The sequence below is a fragment of the Neopelma chrysocephalum genome, unplaced genomic scaffold (genome assembly GCF_003984885.1).
Source record: "Neopelma chrysocephalum unplaced genomic scaffold, ASM398488v2 Primary Assembly neopelma1_125, whole genome shotgun sequence".
Lineage (NCBI taxonomy): Eukaryota > Metazoa > Chordata > Aves > Passeriformes > Pipridae > Neopelma > Neopelma chrysocephalum.
Genome location: NW_020897787.1, coordinates 821,966 through 846,538, shown reverse-complemented (window position 1 = coordinate 846,538; position 24,573 = coordinate 821,966). Strand labels below are relative to the sequence as shown.

General features: G+C 43.1%; 1 protein-coding gene across 1 annotated transcript in view; it reads left to right on the top strand.

Annotated features, from left to right (window-relative positions):
• The window catches only part of GLG1 (golgi glycoprotein 1), an 81,500-nt gene that overhangs the window by 41,958 nt on the left and 14,969 nt on the right, over positions 1-24,573 (top strand). The window contains exons 4-13 of the mRNA XM_027698285.1: positions 2,292-2,507; positions 8,610-8,813; positions 9,444-9,515; positions 11,759-11,942; positions 13,751-13,965; positions 18,190-18,311; positions 19,178-19,279; positions 21,088-21,241; positions 22,921-23,058; positions 23,899-23,985. Coding sequence (XP_027554086.1) covers positions 2,292-2,507; positions 8,610-8,813; positions 9,444-9,515; positions 11,759-11,942; positions 13,751-13,965; positions 18,190-18,311; positions 19,178-19,279; positions 21,088-21,241; positions 22,921-23,058; positions 23,899-23,985 — 1,494 coding nt within the window. The remainder of the gene's footprint in view (positions 1-2,291; positions 2,508-8,609; positions 8,814-9,443; positions 9,516-11,758; positions 11,943-13,750; positions 13,966-18,189; positions 18,312-19,177; positions 19,280-21,087; positions 21,242-22,920; positions 23,059-23,898; positions 23,986-24,573) is intronic.

The following is a 24,573-nucleotide window of genomic DNA, read 5'->3' as shown; positions in this document are numbered from 1 at the left end:
TTCTTGTAATTGTGGTGACTCATGACATAAACTACCAATATTCTGCCATTTCATGAGTAATTTTTAGTTAAAGAAAAAAGTTAGATAAGAAAAATAACTGTATGTGTTTGATCTGGTGTTTAATACTGGGGAAGGTGCATAAACCATTCCACTAATATTTTTTAAAGCTATTTCTACAACGCTCTTTAAACATAGTGGGCATATACTGCTCACATATAGTATTAACCTACTAATATTTTCCTTTAATCCCCACTAACAGGTAGGTGGTTTTTTGCTGGGTGACTGAGCTCTGATTTTAAGTATTGCTTTGCATTAAGAACAGAATACAGCTGGAAGAGCAATTTCTAGTCATTTGGGAAATGGTGACTGCCCCAACTGGGTATGTTCTGAAAAGTGCACCTTTTAATTTTATCAGCTAAATACAGATTGAAATTTCAACTCTCTCTTCCCCCCCCCTCAGCTGGAGTGTTTTTTATAAGTTCTGGCAAGAGCTTTAACCTGGAATGAAAGTTGGCTCCCAGATAACAGTGGTTGCTTCAGAAGTGGCCTGGCAATAACATGATGGCTTGGTCTTTTCTGCAGTTCACTGGCTCAGGCCACGGAGCTCTGGGGCTGTTTCCAAAGCCAGGCTCTTCCAAAAACAGCACGTTGCCATTGTGTGCTGGTTTGGCTCACGGTACTTGAGCTGAAATAGGGCCAAACCAAAGATGCAGCTTTCTCAGAAAGCACTTGCTCAGCTCTCTCCCCTTCACCCTGCAATGAATCATATGTGTTTTCACTTCAGAATGTATTTTATGCCTTATCTATAACAATTACATTGACCTCAGTAACTGTGTTTTTCTAATAGCTATTTAGATTAAATATAAAATGTTTTACCAGCCTCCATCTGCCTTCAAGTAATGATGTTTAAAATGCTGTATGTTTTATTTGTTACACAGAAAGTAATGGCCTCATAAGCTGAGGCAGAGATCTGTTTTATTCATCCAGTCTGACCTGTGTGAGTCTGTCACAGGGTGCCCTAAGTTATTCTTGCTTGAATTAGAATATATCTTCCTAGAGACAGCTCTCCATTTTTTAAAATTTCCAATATAAATATTCCAGCTTGGTATTTGGGAACCAATAAAATGGTTCCCTGCCTGTTCCCTTGGCCCTGCTCTCGCTTGTTACCTGAGCCCGCCTGGATTATTGATTGCCATAGATCTTCCTCGAGATTGATGAGCCCTTCAGGATTTTTACAGGAACAAATCTTTGATGTAATCGAGTCAGGCCATGTATCTTTTCCTTGCAAACCTGTCACCACTGAACTTTAGTGTCTGGCTGCCAGGAGTTCTCTCTGCAGCGTTACGGCTGCGGGTTTTCGGCACAATCCTCACCGAGGACCACCAGAACTGGGCACGGGCTTGCCAGGGTTAAAGAGTTGTGTGGTCTCAGTGCTCCTTGGAGCGAGGCATTGCACTGCTCCTGTGGCAGGATTCCTCCAGGGACCATCCTTAACTGATAGGTAACCATGTTTTCCCCTTCCTTTGGAAAGACACTGTCAAAACCGCCTGCAGCTTTTGCTTCCAAAGGTGACGTTTTTGGCCTTCCTGTCTGCTTCCCTGAGCAGTGCAGGCTGTGATTTATATTGGGGACCTGTCTCTTCTTGTATGCTGCTTTTCCAATCCCTGCACAGCTTTCAGCTTTGGTTAGCTGTGATTTTTACTTTTTTTAGACCACTGAGTAAAATGGTTTGGTACCTACAATCAGTTCCTACAAGAACCTGATAGAAATAAATTTGATGAGGATTTTCCTTTATAGTAATTTTTGGCTCTCAGCAAGTTATAAACCATTCAGTAAATAGTGTTGACTTTTGAATCAGTCTCACCTCTAGCCAGAGTCTTGTATTGTACGAGGTCAGGTGGCTAATAGGGGTCCAAGTATGATTTAGTGATGTTGTAATATGCTCGGTTTTCTAAATAAAGGTTTGTCAAACTAGCACTTTTTCTACAAGCCTTCTTGATTGCAGGGTTTCAATGTAATTATGGAAGATGATTATTGAGCAATAGAGTTTATAATCCTCAAGGTCGCTGTGTTTGCTTTTTTACAGATGCTAGCACACATGAGATTTCTATTTTCTGAAATATTTTCAAGTATTCTGACTTACTGAAAATCAAACTGAAACCCAGAGGGTTTCTTTGCTAGCAGATTTTGAAGCTACAGATGCAAGTTTCTTTGAGGATTTTTTTAATAAGGTTAAATTCGGTAGCTGCAGCCACTGTAATTTTATTCCTTCTTTTTTTTTTTTTTAACAGATAAAGGAGTGTGCAGATGAACCAGTTGGTAAAGGCTTCTTGGTGTCATGTTTGGTGGATCACAGAGGCAACATCACTGAATACCAGTGCCATCAGTACATCACCAAGATGACAGCCATTATCTTCAGCGATTATCGGCTGATCTGCGGCTTCATGGATGACTGCAAGGCTGACATCAATCTCCTGAAATGTGGCAGCATTCGACCTGGAGAAAAGGTACCCAGAGAACATGCAGATTGTCAATAGGCTTGTAAAAGTCGTTCACTTGAGGTTACTGATGGGGAGGCTCTGCAGCAGTGTTACTGTCTTACCTGCCACTGAGAAAATGCGAGGAGCATCTCATCTGTCTGAAAAGGGTGATGTCCTGATTCTTTACAGTTCCTTTGTAATAAATATGCATTCGTTCCTCTGTGAGGAACTGCTATTCAGAGACTTTCATTTGTCTTTCCACACCATGCTACAGGTGATCTGGCAGGTACTTGTCTTTCTGATGACACTCTCAGGCTTGGCTCAGTACAATGAATCCAAACAATAGATTTAAGCAGGCCTATTGCTTGGCTTATTTCACAGTCTGGTCAGGTCTGGCAGGAGGGTTATCGAGGTGATGAGACCTGTGTTATAACCCTGTTTTCTCCAGCTGTGGTTGATAGACTGGATCAAGAGCTTTTATCTGTTTGCTTCTCCTTTCCCCTGCCCACCCAAAACCACTTGAAGGGCACAGGGTACCCAGTGTCACATTTTGGTAGTACAGACTTACCAATACTGTCCTGGTTTTACTAAATCACTGCTCTTTTGCCATGTGAGCCAGTAGCAGAGGTTGATGCAAAGAACAGTTTGTGGTGACTAGATGTGGGGTTATTTTCAAGGGCCTGTCTTTCCCTGTCTGCTTCAGCATAGCTAATGCAGGCAGCAATTATGTAGTGCTGCAGGAATGAGTGACTTTTTCTATGATAAGATTTTATGTTGAGGGATAAAGTTAAAATTACCCTATCAGCTTTTTACAGTGCTTTTGAAATTATAGCTCTTACGCTTATAACAATTAGTCTGTTAGATGAGCTATTAATGAGGGGGTATATAACAAAAGATATACGGTTTTTTGGTTTTAAAAAAAAAAGCTTTCCTAGTTGTTTGAGATATTCACTGCTGTAAGCAGCTTCACACCCAGAGTGTGTTAAATTGAAGTGCTGGTGTATTCCAGAAGATTTAGGTGAACCACAGAAAGCACAAAAGTAAGGACTTATTTCTGGAAACAAGAACAAAAGCAACCACAGAAGCAGGAGGAACTCGGAGGCACGACAGATTCACACTGGTAACAGCTGAGTAACTTGCTTTCTCCTTTAAGTAAAGGCTCTCTTCTAAAGCTGGGCTGAAGGACCTCATGAAATGAGAAATTGCTTTTAACAATCAGTATGGAATCAGCAGTGTAATACAGGAATCCTGGGTGTCAGGTCTGCATATTACCTGTGGCTTCACCAAACTGAAATAACCTAAAATAACTTACAGTAGTACGGAAGGGACACAGCAGAGGGGATTTTGTGAGCACAAGCCAAATGTCCCATGGTAGAGGTGACCCGATGTGGGCAGGCTGGTGTGTGTGACAGGGCACAACCCTCTGTGTTGGTCTTCTGGGTTCAGGTGGGTGAAGGGGGAGGATGGCTGGGGTGGGTGAGGCCACCAGGGAGAGGGAAATGAATGCAAGCTTAGGGTCCCCAAGTTTCTGTGGGTTAGCAAAGGGATCACTAACCAAACTTTTATGGGGATTTATGCACGTTTCTGGCTTTCTCGGTGCCCAACCCACAATACTGTGCCTTGGTTTGTGAAAGCATCGCAGCCTGTCGGGTATCTTTTGTTGTGCTGTCATCTTTGGCACTGAGAGCAACTGAAGTATTCTATACTGCTATGGAAACAGCTATAAATGGCTATGCAAGCATTTCTTTTGTTGGTGTTCTGTTCTATCCCTTTGCTGCTTTGGAGAAATCTAATTTGCTCCCATCAGATGCTAGTTCTGGTTTTATTTCCATTCTTTAGCTTCTGAGAGTTACCTGTAGAGAAACAGTCATTACCCTTTTGTGTGACTGAAGGTAACTGTGAATTTAATAAATAACACCTGGACACCTGAGGAAGAAGATGAGGGAAGAGATTCATCTCTCTCTTTTTTTATGGAAATAAGCACAGCTGGACCATGAACTCCATCCACATCAGGCAGCCAGTAGATTGCAGTATGATAGCTTCATCAGAATAACTGGGATAAACTGGTATTTTTAACTGTGAAAGGCACTTAAGTTGGCATTCTGGAATTGCATTGCCTCTTGAAGCCCTTCTGCTAGCCAACCATGTTCCTTTTCTACACTTCCCTTTTTTCATTCAGCTTGATTTCTACTTTCTAATTGAATTCTGTTCCTGCTGGGTTTGTTGCTTCTGATGTGGTGCTTTCTGTGCTTTCTTTTCCACATTTCTAGTTGGGTTTCTGCACTATAAGAGCTTTAAAGTTCAGCTTGGAGGTCTTGATCTGACCATAGACTTCATTTTGCCTTACGTAGCAGAAAGGCCGTGAATGTGTCATTAGATGTGTCATTTGAAAGCCCTGAGTTTTCTAACCTGTGTTGGGGAGGCTTTCAGGGGGGGTGTTGTTTTTATTTTCTTCCAGTTAGTGGAGAAACATTTAATAGTAGTTTCAGTCACCTTTCCACTTGGCAGTTGTGCTTTATAGCAAATTTGGTCTCCTGGTATTTAAAAGTTGCTTTGTCTTCATGCAGTAGGGACCTAATTTGAAATTGAAATTGGTAATCACATTGGAACTTTTCTTCTTTGGCTGCTTGTTGGAATGAGCTGCTTTCCCAATCCTGGTAATATGTGGGGTTGTATTAAACTAGTGGGTAGTGTGTGGTTGCCAGGGTGCTGTTTAGCCCTGGTGTCCAAGCTGTAGTTGATTCTTTGCCATAATGAAAGCTACAGAAGTGTCCATTGCACGTGTTGTAGTGCTTTAAAAGATAATAGTTTTTCCTAAAGAAAGACACCTTAGGAGACCATTGTTTTCTTATTGTTTTTTTTTTTTGTGATCCCTAAGTGCTTTGAGTACAGTTGCTCTCTTTCCTTAGTTTCACAGAAGTACTGGGCACGGGGGGAATTGAGTTTACAGGGGAAGAGCTGATAACGTTCAGCTCAGTCTTTGTTTACTCAGTGTAGTAGTGTAGCAGTGTATGTGTAGTATTATGCAGTGTACTATCACCTGGACTACTAGGAATTAGCTAATCTAAGAGCCATCCCAGCACCCCTGGTGTCCAGGTTAACCAAGGAAAATGCTGTATTGAAACTCCTGCTGGATGGTTTTCCATGGCCTGGCTGCTCTGGCTCCAGCGAGTCAGCACAACCATCCAGTGCAGGGTGCTGTGCTCATGAGACAGGTTGTGTTTTACCCTCCCACCTGCTGCTTCTTTCTACTCTTTATTCTCTCCTGGTCACTTTTCTAGCTTCTCTCTGCAAGTCTGCAGCTGGAACAGTCTTGTACTCAAGGCATGGCAGGTTTCAGACAGGATAAACTCTTTTCCAGGGGAGCTTTTGAAAAATGACAAAAAAATAAACAACAGTCACAAAGTCTAAACTGTGCTGGGGGCAAAGTGGAATTTCTCATGGAAAATGAACAGTGTGCACCAGGCAGCTGGTGCTGGAGCAGGACTGGGAGAGCTCGTGCTGTGGGATGACAACCCTTGGCTCTGGTGCCTCTGAAGCTGAGCTGGCTGTGCAGGACTGTTGGCACGTGGAGTGCAGGTGGAAGGGGCAGCTGTGTGTGGTGCAAGCTGGGCAGTGATGCAGGTGCCACCCCTGTGTGTCACAGCTTCCTGCCATCCTTTGGGAGCAGCCTTGGCTGCCAGCTGCTTTAGAACAGGATGGCTGAGTGCAGCTGTACACACCTTTGTTCTTCCCTTCCAGTCTGCAGTAAGAGATTGTGCAGTATTAAATACAGTAAGTGTTACCCTGTAATTAAAGCATGAGGTGAAATTTCTCTAAACATGTTTGTAGAGTCCCATGCTCTGTTTGGCAGTAGTGTGGATGCCTTCATGCACTTCTGAGGAAATGAAGAGTTAGGCCCTCCTTACAATGGCTTAACTAGTCAGCACTAGTTGAGCCAGGGACCTGATCTGCCTGACAATGAACCCAACCCAACCCCACATGAGGTCAGGAGATCTTCCAAGCAGTGTCATGTGGGCACAGGAACACTAATGGCACCACAAGAAGGCATGTAAATGCTTGATGCTAGGAGGAAAGGGCAGGACTGCATCTTTCAGGACCCAGCTGGGTTCATTTTTGTGTGTTTCTACTTCTGTTGAGTCTGACATGTTTTAAAATTGCTCTAATACAGGGCAGCAGAGTAGCCAGCCCTGCAGGGTGATCTACCCAAATGTAAAAGCTGCATTAACAGAGCAATGCAATAAATGAATCATTTCATGTTGTGTCCCTGAAATGCACCAGCAAACGTTCAGCATTCAGCATATGGAAACCCATTTTCACTGGACTATTAAAAATAGTTTAGTACTTACATACCATCGTATGACTCTGACCAGGAATCTAGACCCACACTGCAAGAAACCAGGAAATTTCTGATTTTCCTAGCAGGAAAAAGTTTCCTTTGCCCTCCTTGCTGGCTTGCAGGGGAAAGCTGCAGGTGAGTGAGTGTAACCTTGGTCTGCCTTGCCTCCCAGTTGCAACCTCGCTTGGGCAGGAGCAAAAATCTGCCATAGGAGATTAAAATAGTTGTGTTCAATAATTTACACTTGCCAGTTTTTCAGTTTTAATTATTATCTGTGACTGACCATAAGAATTTGCAGAAAAGTGTTTGTGTTTGTGGATAAATGACAATTTTAAGTTATGTGGCAAAGGTACTGCTAACTGGTATTCCTCAGAACCCAGATTTTGGGTTCAGTCCTAGGGGGTCTTTTGATATATAATTATATTTCTTCAAAGGTACTGATGCCTGACCTGACCAGCATAGGGAGTTGGCCAGTTCCCACTCAGAGAAAAGAGCAAACCAAAATAAGGAAGTCTGGGGTGTGTGGGTTTTTTGTTCTTTGCCTTTTTTTTTTTTTAAGGAAAAAACTGCTGTTAGTGCTTTTAAACTGATTTTATTTCTGGGTTGTGTTTACAACTTTGTAATTGGCCAATTCTGCTTGTGCTCCAAGCACAGCAGAGTTAGGACACGAATCAAAGGCTGCCTGCTGAGGAGACACGTCAGAACAGAAAGATTTGGAAGAGCTGTGTGGCTTTGAGTAGTCATGGTGGTGTTTTATGGAGACTGCTCTCTTACTCATGCTCTGCACCAGCAGTGGAGGGATCTGCTTGACAGAGCTGAAGGGATGGCTGTGAAACGGGCACTGCAAATGCCAGGCTGGGTGATTCAGCTGAATGTGAATATGCATGCCTTGCTGCACACTCCAGGTAGTGTAAGCAGAGCAGCATAAATTAAGGTGGCCTTCACAGGAAAAACCTGCAGAAGCCTTGAGAAATCTGTACCAGAAGAATTCATGTTTATTGGGGGAACCAGGCCTTCTCCAGAGGTATAGAGGGGGTATCGTTCTCTTTCTGAACACGTAAAAAGGATGTAGGAAACTAAATGGAGCTTTGCTGAGCTTCTTCCAGGCTTACCAACAAAGCACAGGCTCTCTGTGTTTATTGACAGTCGCTGTTCATAGTCCAGAGCTGTGTCCAGGCCTGCAGGACAGTGGATGTGATGCACAGCATTGGGCCAGAACTGCTTTGTCCAAGGCTTCATTTACCCTTGAATGCTTTGCAGTTTTTTATTCCCTTAATGGAGGAATTAGCATTGAGAAGCCTACATTGGTCAAAGCTCCTTTGTGGCCTTTTTAGCATCACGAATTTTCACCACCCAAGCTGAAAGCTTGTCTCAGCATGGCAGAACTATGATTTTTCTCTCCCAAGTATGTTCTTAATGTGATGCTGTTGCTTGCTGTTGCCATGGTGCCAAGAGAGCTGTGTCAGATTAAAGATAATTTGGCTGTTTTGGTAAACTGCTCTGAGCAGTGTGACTAAGTAGTGATAATCTCATTAAGTCACATTAAAACAAGCCCATAGCATTGGAGGGGGGATTTCATGGTGACCATCAGCAGGATGGTGGTGTATAAAGTGTGGTTAGTACAGATATTAACTGTTGCTTCCTCTGAATGTAAATGTGGTTTAGGCTGAACTTTTGGAAGTCTATAAGTAGACAGTGTTGCTTAATTAATATGGTACTTAGCCAGAATCACAGATCACTGGATTACATAAATGCTTGGTTACAGATGTCGTCTCGTTCTTCTCCCATAGGATGCTCACTCACAAGGAGAGGTGGTGGCATGCCTGGAAAAAGGCCTGGTAAAGGAGGCAGAGGAAACTGATCCTCGAATTCAGGTTTCTGATCAGTGTAAGAAAGCAATTCTTCGTGTAGCTGAGCTCTCTTCAGACGACTTCCACCTGGACCGGCATCTGTACTTCGCGTGCCGAGACGACAGGGAGCGATTCTGTGAAAACGTGAGTGCTTTCCTCCTGCCTTGTCTCTGCAGTAATCCATTAAAAAACACAAACCTCTGCTGGAAGAAAGAATGAAATGGTAGACTGGAGCTTGCAGAATACTGCAAATAGACACCTTGTAGCTGTCATTCTGCAATAAATCCACTATTAAATGCACTCACCCAACAAACAAGTGTTATTTCCAGCGCGTTAATGAACTGAATTGTCATAAATGGTTTAATGGGCATCAGAGCTGGTGTGACAGGGAGTGGGGAGGAGGCAGTGGAGGTGGGTGACCTCTCCTTTCTCCAGCTGTGAGCTGTTTGTTGCACAAGGTAAGCCTGGTCTGCCGTTACTTGTAGCACTCCTTATCCTTGGAGCGATGAGCTGGAAAGCTGCATTGTTCAGTCTGAAGTAGCCTGTGTCAGCTGAGAGTCTTCACACTCAAAGGATGATGAGCAAGACTAGGTTTTTTTTAAATGCAATAAAATTTTAAAGATTTCATTGCATAGAAGGATTGCTGTCATTTGAAATATTAACTCTAACATGTTAGTAGTTTAAAAAAAAGAAGCCCTTAGGCGTAGTTCAGCCCTCTCATTAAGCATTGCAAATCCTAATATTAACTGTAAATGTTACTGTTCTGTTTCACAGACTCAGGCTGGGGAAGGCCGAGTCTACAAGTGCCTCTTTAATCACAAGTTTGAAGAATCAATGAGTGAAAAGGTAGGTATCCTACTGAGACAAATCCTTACTGAAGAAACCATCAGATCATTCCTCAGTCCAGACTGCATTATTCTTTTCCAGTGTTGAGGAAAATCCATCATCTACGTGGTCGGATAATCGGCTGCTTTAACAAATTCTTTTACTTTGATATTTTTTGTGTGTCAAGTTTCAGCCTTTAAAGTTAAGGATTTAAATAAATCAAAGCTTTTGGTGGGTAATTTGGGAAGGCAGACACAGAGCTCAAGTGGTAGCGCTGTGATTGAGTGTTTAAAGTAGCAGTCGCATCATGCTGGGGTAAGCCTTGGATAAATGCTGTCCTAATGTACAGATTAGAAATAAAATGTCTGAGAACCTCAGCACAGGAAGCTGCATTTGTTTCACTGTTTCGCTGTTTTCAAGTAGCACATTCTCTGGGAAAGATGCTCATCATGGTTCCTGAAGTTTTCCTTATGATTTTCCTGAAGATGTGTTTTGCAGCAACAGCAAAAAAAAATGTTTTTCTGGACAGCCAGTCCAGAAAAAAGGTTATATTTGAACAGGTGTTTTGGGAAGGCAGCAATGTCTTCAGTGATTTTTGGAAGCAGCATCATAGTGTTTTGGGTTGTATGGAATTATATAGTCTGTCTGAAACAATACGAAGATGGATGTCTGTAAAGATCTTCCCAAAGAAGATCCACTGAAGGAGCCCAATTCAGAGTCCTAGAGGGATCAGGCTAATTTCCTTTTCTTTAAATAAATACATTAGCTATCTGACAGCTTGGTTCCAATTAACAGAGTCAGATCTGAAAGAGTGATCACTGAGGGCTTGAAACAAAGCTCAGTTTTGTAGAAGCATTTTACTGCAATGAACTGGTGCTTTTGCTTAACCTGTTTTCAGATATACAGGGACAGTGGTAGTTTTTGAGGGGTGTTTTCCATGATGGGCTGTCTAAGGTATGAATGTAAGGTGTAGAGAGGGTTAGACAAAGCTGTGGCAGATGACTTGGTAGGGAGAGAGGGGTGGATGCTCTGAGGGCGCAGTTTGCAGAGCAGGAGGAGCACTAAATGTAGTTCTCCCTCTTGTAGCTGCCAAAGTTGGACCATCTGCAAACTCTCTAGTTTTATAGAAGCTGTTACCCAGGAAAGAGTCCCTCCTTGCCTGTGGTGTCAGCTGCTGCATGCACACGTAGCCAGCAATAGCTGCCTGGTGGGTGGCTCTGTGGAATCCAGAACTGGCTCCCTGGCTGAACCAGCCTTTCCCTCCCTCAGGGGATGAGGTATCTGTGAGCCTGTGTCTCCCTGTGTCCACAGCTGTAAGTTTGACCAGTCCCAAGATCCCAGTCATGGCACAGGACCATGAAAGAGGGAGAGGGAATATCTCAGAGCAGGACTTTCCAGGTCCTAAAGTAAGTGTAGGAAGGAGGGGGAGAAAAGTCAAAAACCTGGTGTAAGGAAGTGGGGAGAGGGCTCTAGGGCTCCTCTGTTCCTTGTACCAAGATTGCTGCCTGTTCTCCCTACCCTACATATGCACTATTTCCCTTCCTTTCAAATAGGCTGAGAATGGACAAATTGGCTTGAGCTATTCTGAATTTCCTGCCACCCTCAGATTTAATTTTCATATAATTTAAACCAAAAGCTGTGAAGTGTAGTGGTGTTTTTACAGGCCCTTTTTTGGATGAAATTTAGAGGGTTGGTGTTGCAGCTGCTGGGTTTGGGTTTGGCCACAGTGCATCCTCGTGAACCTCACCAGTTGTGGAAAATGGCTGGAAATTCCCACGGTTAGACTGTGTTATCTGCTGTCATCTGCTCAGTGCATTGCAGAACAAATCCAAGGAACACACTATTTTGTAAATGTGACTGGAAAAAGTTATTTCTTGAGGGCATGGGGTGAACATGTACCACAGCTGGGATAAATGTCAGCAACTGATCCTAGTTACCGAGAGTGAGTCACGCTCTCAGCCACAGCTCTTCACAAAGAGCTGGATGAATGTGCAGTTTTGAGAAGTGCTCTGCAGAGAGCTGCTGCCTTTGAAACCCTTGATCTGTCGACCTTAGCGTGCATTGTTAACTGTGTGGTTTCTATGAGACAAATGAAATTTAACTGCAGTCCGGCTTAAATGCATGAATTTTAAAGCATGAGTTGTTTTTTTGAAATGCAACTTGGAAAACTTAAAAGCAGCAGGTCCAGCTCTCTGCCACCAGCACACAGGAGCTCGTTCCATCACACAGGAGCTCATTCCATCACCCCCCTGTGTCCCCTGCAGTGTCGTGATGCACTGACCACCCGCCAGAAGCTGATTGCCCAAGACTACAAAGTCAGTTACTCGCTGGCCAAGTCCTGTAAGAGTGACCTGAAGAAGTACCGGTGTAACGTGGAGAACCTTCCCCGCTCCCGGGAAGCCCGGCTCTCCTACCTCTTGATGTGCTTGGAGTCTGCAGTGCACAGGGGTAAGTGCAATTAAAGACTTGCTGGGACAGTGATTATAAAAGTTTCTTCACCTTCAACATGTATTGACAGTCCCCTTCTCCAAGTGCCTTTTTCCAGACTCTGGTTCAGAGGCAAGTTTCCACATCGTGGTGCTTTCACTGCTGTTGTTTTGACAAGGAGAATGGCTGAGTAAACCTCTGCTGCTGTCTCCTATTGTGTAGACAAGAAGTTTAAAATGCAAAATACCAAATCCCACTTGGACTGCTGATGTGTAGTTGCAAATCCTTCTATTCACTGTGAATTCAAGCAGCTCTTTTCCTCCTTTGTGTAGTAAGCATTAAATATGCTACAAGGTTAAAACATAGAATAGAGAACCTGTTTATCCTCGCTCAGGGAAAGCCAGGGATACTCAGTCCTCTGCCTCCTAGAAATGATGTCTTTCCTTGCAGTTCAGGAGCTTGGGTAAATGCCTTAATTTCTCTAACTCTAGTTTTTTCCTAAATAAAAGAAGACAAGTGTGAGAATATTATTTTTGTTCATTTAAATTAGCGTAAGCTGGATGTGCCCTAACACCAGCTGCTGTCCCAAAGGCATTAGAGGGCTGAATGCAGCCAGGACCATGCTAAAGGTTCTCTGTGAAGTTGCCATAACATGGGAAACGATGTGTTACATCCTCTAGATCTGCATTGGAGAACTGCTTGTTTTTCCCCTTGGCATGCAGCTGGGTGGCTTTGCAGCAGGGCTCCATGCTGCAGTGCCTCTGGCATGGGAGGGAAAGGCTCCATGAGCAATCCCTGCATTTGTGCGTTTTAACAACTCATTGCTTCTGATTGATGTGGAAATGATGTGTCCTGTTTGTAGAAGAGTTGTGGGATCTTTTTTCCTTCTCCCTGCAGGTAGAGCAGGTGCTTTCCTGAATTACATGCAGGAGACTGCTGTTCAGTTATTAACTTCCACTTTCACGGTGGAGCAGGTTCTGCAGTGTCTGACACAAAGCATAGCCCAGGAGGAACAGTAATTATTCCACACAGCTCCACGTGTCTGTGTTACAATGCCTGGGAGCCCCTGTTGGGGTGTCTCCTGTTCCATGGGGTGTTGTGCACATATGAATAGGTTGTGATGAGGACTGGGGGGAGGATGTAACAAAAAAGCCAACATGGTCCTTTGATTAAAAAAAAACCCCAACTGTCTACATGGGGACTGCAGGAAAGCTTATACCAGATCTAAGTATTTACTACAGCTAGATTTCTGTGCAGCTGCAGTGGTTTATTAGACACTCCATGCAGGCTCTTGTTCTAGTCTGGTTTTTGGCTGAGCATTTATGTGCTATTGCTCTAGAAAACCTTTTCCTCAGAGAAAACGTTTAACCTGCTGTCCTGACAAATTCCTCCCCCAGTTACATATCAAACTGGTGAACTGCCAGAGGAGACTTACACAGTGGAAAAATGAGCCCTTGAGCATATGGGGTAAAGCTGGCTCATGCTACAGAACTGCAGACCCACTGGGCGCTCTCGGATGTTCTTCAGAAGCAACTCCTATAATGTGAAATCCAAAATAAGATTAAGAGAATCTTTCAGGAATCCTTTTTTTTTTTTTTGAAAGCATGTTGAATCCCTGGACTGGCTGTATTTTACAGGTTCATTTAAATGGCAGGAGCTACTGCAACGCTGGTTTAATGCCCAGCACGTCCTCTCCAGCACACTTGTTGCAGTCAGGTGTTGTTCAGAGCACGGACATTGTCCCTTCTCTTCCAACACAACGGCACCTCAGGTCAAGAAGGGCTCTGCTAAGCACCGAAACTAAATCACGTCTTGTTCTCTTGGCTCAGGTCGACAAGTGAGCAGCGAGTGCCAGGGTGAGATGCTGGATTACCGGCGCATGCTGATGGAGGACTTCTCACTGAGCCCCGAGATCATCCTGAGCTGCCGGGGGGAGATCGAGCACCACTGCTCGGGGCTGCACCGCAAGGGCCGCACCCTGCACTGCCTCATGAAGGTGGTGCGGGGGGAGAAGGGCAACGTGGGGCTCAGCTGTCAGCAGGCAGTAAGATGCTCTTCTGTCACTTCACCTGTGCTTTGCTCTGTTATTAGAAGCACTGATTTGTCTGTTAACGTTTTGCCTGGTGATGGAGGTTCTGCTGGGTGCCAGTGACTGCTGGAGGTTGTGTAAGTGGTCATGGTATGAAGTGTGACTTGGTATCTGGCAGCACATTAGTAATACTGGGGTTTTTCCCCCTCAGAAAAATACATTTTGGATTGTCCTGCTCTGGATTTTGTCCTGGATCTCCCATAGTTGTTCTCCAACAGCTTTCAAGTCATGAAATTCTCTCCTGGGTGCAAGATGTAGGGAAACTTGCTTTTTGTAATTTTAAAATATTCCCTCTCTGCTTTTCCCCGTATGCCCTGTCCTTGGAAATGCACAAAACCTTCTCGAAGCACCTCCCCACTCGGTTTTATTTTTATTTCATTCAACTTAAATGATGGAAATGGAACTTCAGGGACAGAGAGGTACAACAGACTGCTGCATGTTGGTGGAGTTGCAGCCACTGAAGGAAGTGCAATTTTTCTCCAAAATACCTTTGTATATTGGGATAATTCTTTTGCCTTTTCATTTTGGCCCAGATACATCCTGTTTGTGGTTTGGGTTTTTTTACATTGAAAACAATAATTTAATTTTTGTTCAAACTCATTAGTGCTTTTTAATATATTATATTTTTGTACTTAATACTTGTCTACGAGCCCAGAAAAGTGGCATCAATGACAAAACTGGTGAGGGAGTATTAGTGCTGATGTAGGAATTTGGGGAGATGTACGATCGTGACTTCTACAATATATGGAACCAACAGCTTAAAGCCTGAGCCCCTAATGGTGCCAGTTTGTGTATTTTATCACAGGTAAATTAGTAACTGTTCAGTTTTTGTAAGGCATGGGGTGTTTTGTGCTGAAGCTCATTTCTGCACAAATACCAGGTGTGTCGGAGCAGCAGCTGCGCACTTTGAGTCGTTTCTGCGGGGGGCTGGAGTGTGTGGCTTGTGCTTTGCAGCCCTTGTGTGAAAAACTGCATATTTGTTTCTTTTTAAATATGAAATTGAACCTGCTGCCTCAGAACCTGATTATTTGCAAACTGTCATAAGATCAGTTCATCTTGGGAATGACTTCTAGGTCATGAAGGGCGGGTTCGGAGCAAGTCATAAGTCAACACAGGAGACCCCCAAAAATGATCCGTGATTTCAAACTTTTAAAGAAAAATATCTGTAGAAATCTATAGCAGGTTTGGCGTTTTTACAGTTCTCTTATACTTGAGCTACTGCTTTATTTTTGTACAGTAAGTTGATGCAACAGTACGGCTTGTCCATGACTCCCCTTCAAGTTAAATGTGTTCTGTTCTCTGCAAAACACAGCAGGAGCAAATTAAGTGTTGATTTTATAAAATACAATTAGCTTGTCCTTATTCTTCTGGGCAAGAGGAAATAGATTATTGCAAGACTGTGATAAACATTCCAATGATCTGAGTTCCTGAAGACTGGCATGGTACTATTATATAGCTGCTGACAACTTTTGAGGTACTAAATAATTTATTGTTATTTTTCGTATTTGAATGGTAAGGGTTGTCTCAGCTGTCAGTGGCTTTGTTCTGTTTTGATTTATTGTGTTAGGATCAGCTTCCTGCTTTTACCTTCCAAATTAGCTTTTCAAGGAAGAGACTATTACTGTCTGAAACCCTTCCAGATACTGTGTGACTTGTGCAATAGACTCCAGCTCCTTGTCATGTGAGGTTGGCCCATATGACAGGCCCTGAAGAAGGCAAGTTAGACATCCATCCTCTCAGAGTTCCTTTTGGGTACCTAGAGAGCACCTTTGACATATGATTCTGCTGTGGTTGGGTTTTTTTCTGTTCAGTCCCTTGAGTGTGTAAAACTATAATCCCTGCTTTAAGGGCATTTCTTTTTTTGTTTCCAGTTTCTAATACAGCTGATAGTTCATTGTTAATTGAGCTCCATATCTGAACATAAAAGTTCAGAGAACTGTCAAGTTTATCCAGCTCCTTTTTTTCAGCTGCAAGGGTTTGTTCTGGGAGGAAGGAAAATCCTATACAACCTTCACTTTTATCACTGTGCCAAGTTATTCCTTCTTCCCTGCTGTCACAGCAGCTGGCTTGGTGCTGCACATCTTGCATGTGCTTGAGAACTGAGACAGTGAATTCTGCAGTAGTGCCCAAAATGGTCTGGAAGGACAAGGAGGTGCTTTGCTGCTTCCAAGCTTTTGTACCCAGTGGGTTTTGGCCTCTTCCACTTTATAGCAACAGGAAAACCAATTAAACTGAGATCTGAGGAAGAATCCTGCCTATATAATGCTCTGGCCAGTTTATTTAATCTGTGTGTGTAATAAAGTGTTGGGTTTGTGGTTCTATTCACTTAATTTTCCTTGAGGCACCAATTCCACTATTCGTACTTGAACCTTTTTGATAATAAATGTTTGAGATAAACATCTGACACGAAGTGATGCCAGCACTTTATATGCAGAGTATTGCCCATCCATGCAGGCTGTGTGTGTGTGCACCAGCAGAACCACAATATTCTCCTCCTTGCAGTGACTCTTACAAAATTTGTGAAGAACACATCACTTCTCACTTCTGCTGATCCCTGTTATGAACTGGATCTCATATTGGCTTTTGTTGGACCACTATCAGAGGCATATAAAATATTATTATTATTATTATTGTTATTATTATTGTTATTATTTTACTGAAAATATCCCAAGAATTTTTGATAGGCAGTGCTCTTCTGATCTGCCTGCATCCCTCAGAAGCTGAAGCTGGGCATAATCAAGAGTGAGTTGCAGGAAATCCTGGTTTCCTCCCAGGCAATCTGTGGTCTGTCCTGATGATTATAAGTTTCCTATTGGATAAATAGTGCTAGCTTGTATTTTCTCCAGTTCTCTGATGCCTTTTTCTCCCTGTGTTTTTTGATGTTAGGGCTTTGCCCCTGAGAGTTTCCTGGATGGCATTTAGGTGCAGACTTTGAAAGGTGGAGAATAAAATTGTGACTGTGCTTTTGATGTAGTTGGGCTGGGGGCCAGAGACAAAAATCATTAAGTAAGTGTCAAGATATTAACAGCATAGACCATTTGATGTCGATGTGCAGGTGCCTTCTAAGCAAGCTCTCTGCCTCTTTTTCTCCTTTCCCCTCCAAATTTGTCAGCTAAAAATGTTTGCCTGTCAAATGATGATACCAGTCTGCTGTCAGTCAGTCTTTGGGAATTCACAGCTTGATGGAAAATGAAGTGGGACATGGGGATCCTGGGCGGAGTTATAGTCCAGAAGCTACCCCTGTGCCCAAAACTACTGATTAATTGAGATTTACACAAATTCCCTTCCCCTGGCCCAGCAAACACCTCCCAAATTTATGTTCAGATGCCATTGACTATTTCTGGATCTGATTTTGAAACTTAGTGCTAAACAAGCTAAATGATGTTTCCTTATTAATAAGAGAAAACTCTCTTTCTGGAGCTTTTGTCAGAATAACATTTTCACAAGAAGAAAAGACTTGATGGAGCTGTTCATACAGTATTTACCTATGATAAATAAAAGTATTTTGAAGTCATAAAGGGAGGGGTGAGATATATATATATATATATATATATAAAATAAATAAAAAATACGTACTGTAGACCTTGGCTTCCAAAAGCTTGAGCAGGCATCCCTGAGGAAATGGTACTTCTGGGACAGCAGAACAGGACATTTTATCTTGTATTTCAATAAAACCTTTGTGTCCTCTCCAGGCAATTAAAAAACTGTTTTTAACTTTTGTTTGTAGTTAGACAACTGGTCTTTAAGCATTGATTTGGGTTTCAGTTGGAAATAGTCTTCATGACAATATGACAAATCTGCCTAGACAAATCTAGTGTCATCAGCCTTATGGAATGAGGTTGCCACCAAAGATTAAGATGGATCAAAAGTACAGTATGCAAATTTTACCAGTTCAGTTCTACAAATTAGTACATAAGTGGTCCAGCTTTACAGCTGACCTTCAATGAGTGACTGGTCTCCCCCAATGTTCCTGGGCTACTTTAGAGTGATAATTAGGGTTCAACAGTGCTGAACTCCCATGTCTGGCAGTTGAGTTGGCAGCACAAGCACTTAAAATCAAACCCTGTAGGGCAGAGGTCGCACATGGTACCGTTGCTGCTGGCACAGAATTGCCACGCTGAGAGGTTGTAATTTAGGTTGTTAACATTTGTCTTCCTCTCCCCAATTTCTTTCTTGCAGCTTCAGACCCTGATCCAGGAGACCGACCCCGGTGCCGATTACCGCATCGACCGCGCACTCAACGAGGCCTGCGAGTCGGTGATCCAGACGGCCTGCAAGCACATCCGCTCGGGGGACCCCATGTAGGTGCCTCCCACTTGGAACTGAGTTGTCTTTTCTCTGGGGCATCCATGAAGGTCGTGTGGCTGAGCAGTAGGAACACTAAAACCTGTCCAGAAATGAGGGACTCCACAGTGGCAATCTGTACAGGGCTGGAGGTGTGAACTGAGCTCTGTCTCCATTCTGGCTGTACAAGCAGGGCAGTATTTTTGTCACAGGGCTGGTTTAGCACTGGTGAAGGATGTAGCTATCTCAGGCACTTAGAAATTGGATTCTTGGGAGTTTCAAACCACCACACTAAGTTCAAGCCCCCCTCCCACAATTTGCCCCTGTGAGAGGGTTTGGTGATGGCATGGACTCGATATCTTTCTCACCTCATGTGGAGAGTTTTCAGACAAAACACAACTATTTGGTATTGGGGGAAAGGGAAAATATTTACAAAGGTTTATTTACATACATATATGTATTTACTTATATATTTGGTAATATTTCTAATATTTGATGTGCTCATTTCCCTAACTACATAAGTCTTTAGCAATATCACAAAGTGACAAACCTGGAAAGTCCAGGTAAGCAAACCTATAGTGCAGAGACAGGTGCCTCCAGTCTGATAATATATTCCCCCCCCAAGTCAGATTTTCTATAGAATACTCCTTAAGATTTTTGTTGTATATCAGACTTGCTGAGATAACTAAAACAATGGAATCTAAAAGGGTACAAATCTGGCACGCAGTTGGTTTAGATGTAATCTTTTGGAAGGAAAAGAAAGATCACTGCTTTTGAACATCTTATCTATGGTTCATTGGAAAGACTGATTTGCCAACACCAGCTGTTATAAGAAAGCCCAGCATGATTCTGACAGTCTCTGGCCTAACTTTTCTGTTTGCAGGATTCTGTCTTGCCTGATGGAGCACTTGTATACTGAGAAGATGGTGGAGGACTGTGAGCACAGGCTCCTGGAGCTCCAGTATTTTATATCTCGTGACTGGAAGTGAGTACTGTAAAATGAGATTTATGCCCATGTGATGTTTGTATTTAGTGTTTGTTTGCATTTGCAGTTCCTGGTAAAGCAGTGTCACTTATGATGGTTCAGAAGAGGATTTTTAAACGTGCCAGGTCTGTAGGGTGCTAATGCCTGCCTAGAACACTAGGAGCAAAAGCTGCTTAGAAAAGGTGTGATGCCACTTAAATCAGGTCCTCTCTGAGAAATGATGCAACCCTAAAAAGTGCTCAAGTCTGGGCTCTGAAATTCAGTGCAGCTTTAAAGAGTTCTGTCTGGCTGTACTGAAGTTTAAGGTCACTTTCTGTGCAGGTGGCAGCCACTTGCATCTGCTCTGAGTGCTACAATATGGGACTTATGGAAACCAAACTTTTCAGTATAACAAAGGGACACTGTGTGAGAAACTTCCTGCTTCCATTTCTGCCTTTTTTCAAATTCTCTAGGTGTGATTACAGTATAACAGATGTAATACCCTTTGGAGCACTGCTTTTCCAGCTTTCTCATCCAGAGATGGCAGTGCTTTGTTTTAAATGAATACAAAGCCCCTTGTGTCTGTGCTGGTTAAGATGAGGAGAATATAAATTTGATAAACACGACCACTGAGGAAAGAATTAAGTGTTTGGCTTGTCTTCTAAAGAAGATTGAGAGGTGAGGAAGTAGAGTACATTAAATAGAATTACTACAAGAAATTGAGAAATGGTTCTCAGTGGCCACAAAGAGTGTAAGGCAAGAAGTGATGGGCTTCTATTACTGCAAGGGGTGTGTGAACCAAACATTAGGAAAATCTTGACTCATAGCAAGTCGTGTCTTTTGGGCAGCATTGCCAGTAGTTAAGAGCTGGCATGCTCTGTGAACCTTCTGCTTTTAAAATACCTGGGGCTTTGTGAACCAGACAATTTAGGGCTTTGTGGCTGTTTATTTAGTCATCTCAATAACTGTTGCCACAGGTACACAAAAATACTTAATTTTTTCCCCCTTCCTGTTTCCCTTCATTGTTAGTTCTCCTGCCTGTACCATGTTTCCAGCAGGTAATTCATTGCTTGAGCTAAACTTAATTGATTGAAAGAAGGAAGATTGAGTGTTTGCATTTTACTGGGAGTAAAGATAACTCAAATTTATATGGGCAGCATTAGCTCATCTTTGTTTAACCACTGTTCCCCAGAACTGGCTTATAAAAGCTGTTGCATTTGCTGTGTCCCTCCACTGAAATCACTTGATGTTTGTCTTCTGTGGTGTTGTGGAAAGTTAGCAATATCTCACTTAGCTTTCATGTAATTAACTGTCATCCTAAGAGATCTGCACTTGTATACAAAAGCAAGGGATGCTGAGTCTTCAGTTGGCTCAAATCCAGGGCAGACAGAACTCATCCAACTCAGATTTTTATGGAAGTGGTGTTTCAGAATGGCAGCAGTGCAAAGTACGTGCAAGATATTATACAACCAAAATGTGGAATGTACCTGCCTTTCTGCTGCTTTAGGACATCGAGGAGATGATTTCTTTTCTCACATGTCAGCATTTGGCTGGTATGCTGCAGAACAGAATGGGAGGTGCTTCAAGAAGCGTTGAAGATTTAATCTGTAATTAAAGATTTCAGTGTTATTATTGCAAGAATACAGAGTTGATTCCAAACTGAGTGATGGGCATTTTACTACCTGTTGGTTCAGTTGGTCAGACACTGCTGCTGAGTGATGTGGTGGTGCCTGAAACTTGGAGTGGATTTTCTGCCTCAGAAGCATTTCAGAATATCAGAAGTGTCGCAGATTTGAATGAGGTGCCAGTGATAACCCTGGTGTTTGCAGGTTGGACACAGTCCTGTACCGCAAGTGTCAGGGAGATGCCTCCCGGCTCTGCCACACCCATGGCTGGAATGAGACCAGTGAGCTGATGCCTCCAGGGGCTGTTTTCTCCTGCTTGTACAGGCATGCCTATCGCACAGAGGAGCAAGGAAGGAGGGTGAGTGCTGGTGTGCAGCTTGCTGCCCTTTGATCTGTGATGGAAGGGTTGCACACGCGTTTGAATTTGGACACACTGTGATAAAACTGCCAGAACTCACAAAAGCTGCTTCAGAAGCATTTACCGTAGGGGGTATTTGCAGTGCTTTGGGTGCCCAACTCCTCCTCCAGTGTGCCCTGAGGGTGGCTGTTCTGGCAGGGCAGAATAGGCCAGCAGGATGTGACCTGGGCCAGTGGGGGAACTGTGCACTGACACCGACTGACATATCTGTCCAAATGCACTGCAATTCCTCCCCCATGTCTTTCCAAAGAGGAATGTGATTCCTTGCAGATAGCTAGCATAGCTGCAAAATTGGTTTTATGCTAAAGGAGTTTCAAGCTCAGCTTTCCTTGGCTGTTTCTAATTAAGTTTTGATTTGTGTACAGCTTCAGATTATACTCCATTAAATTCTTCCTATTGATATAACACATCCTTCCAGTACTTTGGAGCGTGCTGTCCTGGTAAATGTGCTCATGCTGTCTTTAAAGAAGACAGTAGGGATCTGACTTGCTGCCCTGCAGTCTGGAGATCCACCATCATGGCATCTGTAGTTCAGAGCTGCTCTTTTCAAGTTTGCTGCCCTCTCGTGCCTTTATCAGGGCACTCAGTTGAAAGCAACTGGGTACTCAGTTCCATTTCTTTTGGCACTGTGGTGTACACAGCCCTTACCCAGCAGCTGGTGGGTTTACACAGTGGCCTGCCTTAAAAATTAATTTCCACAGCTTGATTTAAAAGGTCTTTTGTGGCAGAGGTCAAGTATTGATTGAAAGCATCTCTCTTTTAGGAATAATTTTTATTTAATGCAGTTTCTTAGTCTGCTGAGTTGAGACTTTTTAATTCCATTTTATATTAGTGCTGACCAAAGAAATCAATAGCCACCCTGCAAATAATCTATCAGAGAGAGAAAAGGTTTTTAAATGTGTTTTTCTGGTGGAAAGTAGGCTAAGGGAGCAGCTGTCATTTTGAAATTTAGTGTTGGAAAGCAAACTCTTGGGAGGTTAGGCCTGTACTTCTTTCCAGTGCTGTTGACAAAATGCTACATAACTTCAGTGGTTTGGATTTTTAAACCTTTGAAGTTTTAAGCTTCAACTGGTGCATTTTAGGTCTGATAAGCACCATACCAGTATCCCTTGGTTTTCTGCAATTTGTTTCTTCCTGTCTTGCAAGTGCTGACTCTGATGTGCTGCAGTGGGAATTGCTGAGCAGAAATTACAGCTGGGATGTATTGCCTCATTCTGGGCTTCCCATTTGGTATTGAGGGCATGAGCTATTTTGACTTCCTTCTCCAGAAGCAGTTTGTAGCTTAGAGTGAAGGGGGATGGTGCAGCAGACAGCCTAGGGACCTGCTCTGACATCTCATTTCAAAAATCAAAGTACAGGTTTAAGAATATAAAATTAATTTTAGTGGAATGAGAGGAGCCTGTGTCCAAACTAAATGACAGAGCTCCAAACTCTTTTGGAGCCCAAATTGCTTTTGGGGGCCCTGGCAGACTTGTGCTGAGCAGTGCAGGACTCCTGGGCTTTCTGGGATTGCTGATGGCATTTGTGGTCACTCTCAGAACTTCACCTGACAGCATCTTCTTTGCACTGTGTGGATTTAGAGACCCCCTGTGCTCAAACAGTCCCTGTCCTTCTTGCAGCTATCACGGGAGTGCAGAGCAGAGGTCCAGAGAATCCTCCACCAGCGAGCCATGGATGTGAAGCTGGACCCAGTTCTCCAGGACAAGTGCATGATTGACCTGGGGAAGTGGTGCAGTGAGAAAACAGAGACAGGGCAGGTACTGTACACGAGATCACCACTGCTTTGGTTGCGAAGCTGGAGGGTGGGACAGGGCAAAAAGGGCTTAAAGGGACATCTTGTTGTGTGCCGCCTCTTTATAGCAGAGAATATATTAAAAATTAGTGCGGTATGAAACATAATCTACACCAAACTGAGAGGTGGAGATGATACAAAGAAGCTTTGCACATACTGCATGGCTTCATTCAGTAGGTTTAAATGTGCAGTGGAATGAGAAGGGGGAAGGGGGTAGTTAGCAAGAAGGACTTTAATGAAGCAACCCCACCCCCCTCAATCTCTTACGTGTAATATTCTATTACAAGCTTGACATTTCCCACATAAACTTTATCCCATTTCCATTTGGCAAATACTGACATGCTTCCTGTGTTTATACAGAACTGCACTAACATCTGCAGCTACTTAACAAAAGTTTCAACAAATACTTTCATGTTAAATTGCTGTGCCCCAGGAGGGCTGTAGGGAAGGAGCCATTGGGCAGCAGATGCCTTAGATCACACACCACTGTCCTTTTGAAGTGCCCATCACAGGTTGTAGTTTGGGTAACTAACCTCTCCTTAAGGTTATGCAAAGGGCAAATCAAATGTGATATTCCAGAAGTGAAAGCACATCATGCAGCCTTTGAGAGCAAGTGGTAATGTCTTACACCAACATTCTCAATCACTGCTACGTGTGTGTGTGTGGGAGTGCTGGTAGAGAGTGGGATTAAATGAGATTTAGGACTTTACCAAGAGGAGGGCAGTTTCACATGTGTAACAGTGTTTTAAGCCCAAAATTTCAGCTTGGGTTCTTGGAGCACACACTAAAATGTCTGTTTCTGTAGGAGCTGGAATGCCTTCAGGACCATCTTGATGACTTGGTGTCTGATTGCAGGGACATAGTGGGAAACCTCACTGAGCTGGAGTCTGAGGTGAGTGGTTTTCAGCCTGGGGTAAAGGGAATAGTTGAGCATGTCTAGTTAAGCCATGTCATTTTGATGATGGTGAAAAAAAATTGAGGTCAGAGGAGCTGCAGAAATGCAGCTCTGGGATCAAAGAACATCCTTTTTATCCCATACAATGGAAGTTTTCATGGAGGATTCTTGAGGAAGAGAAATGAGCAACAGTTCAGGATTTTAGGTTGGTGAGGGCATTTCTCCTGCTTAAAAGATCACTTCTGGTACTGAAGCTAACATTTCTTACACAGGTAACCCAGGTACCTTTTAATACAAGTCAAGATACATGTTGGGACTTCAGATTTCAGTCTTACTTGCAAGTAGTTTTGAGTACCATATTGCAGCTTCCCTCCCTAACCCAAATTTTTGCAAGAAATCACCACCAGGTAGATCAATACAGATTTTCAATGAGATTGGCAGCTTAAACAATTTATGAAGTTGCATATTTGACTGTCATGCCCCAGACTGTTTGACATATCACTTAAAATTTACATTGTGCCCTAGAGAAAGCTTCCTTCCAGTGGGTAGAAACTTTTATTTGCTCATAACTGTCATAAATCTTCA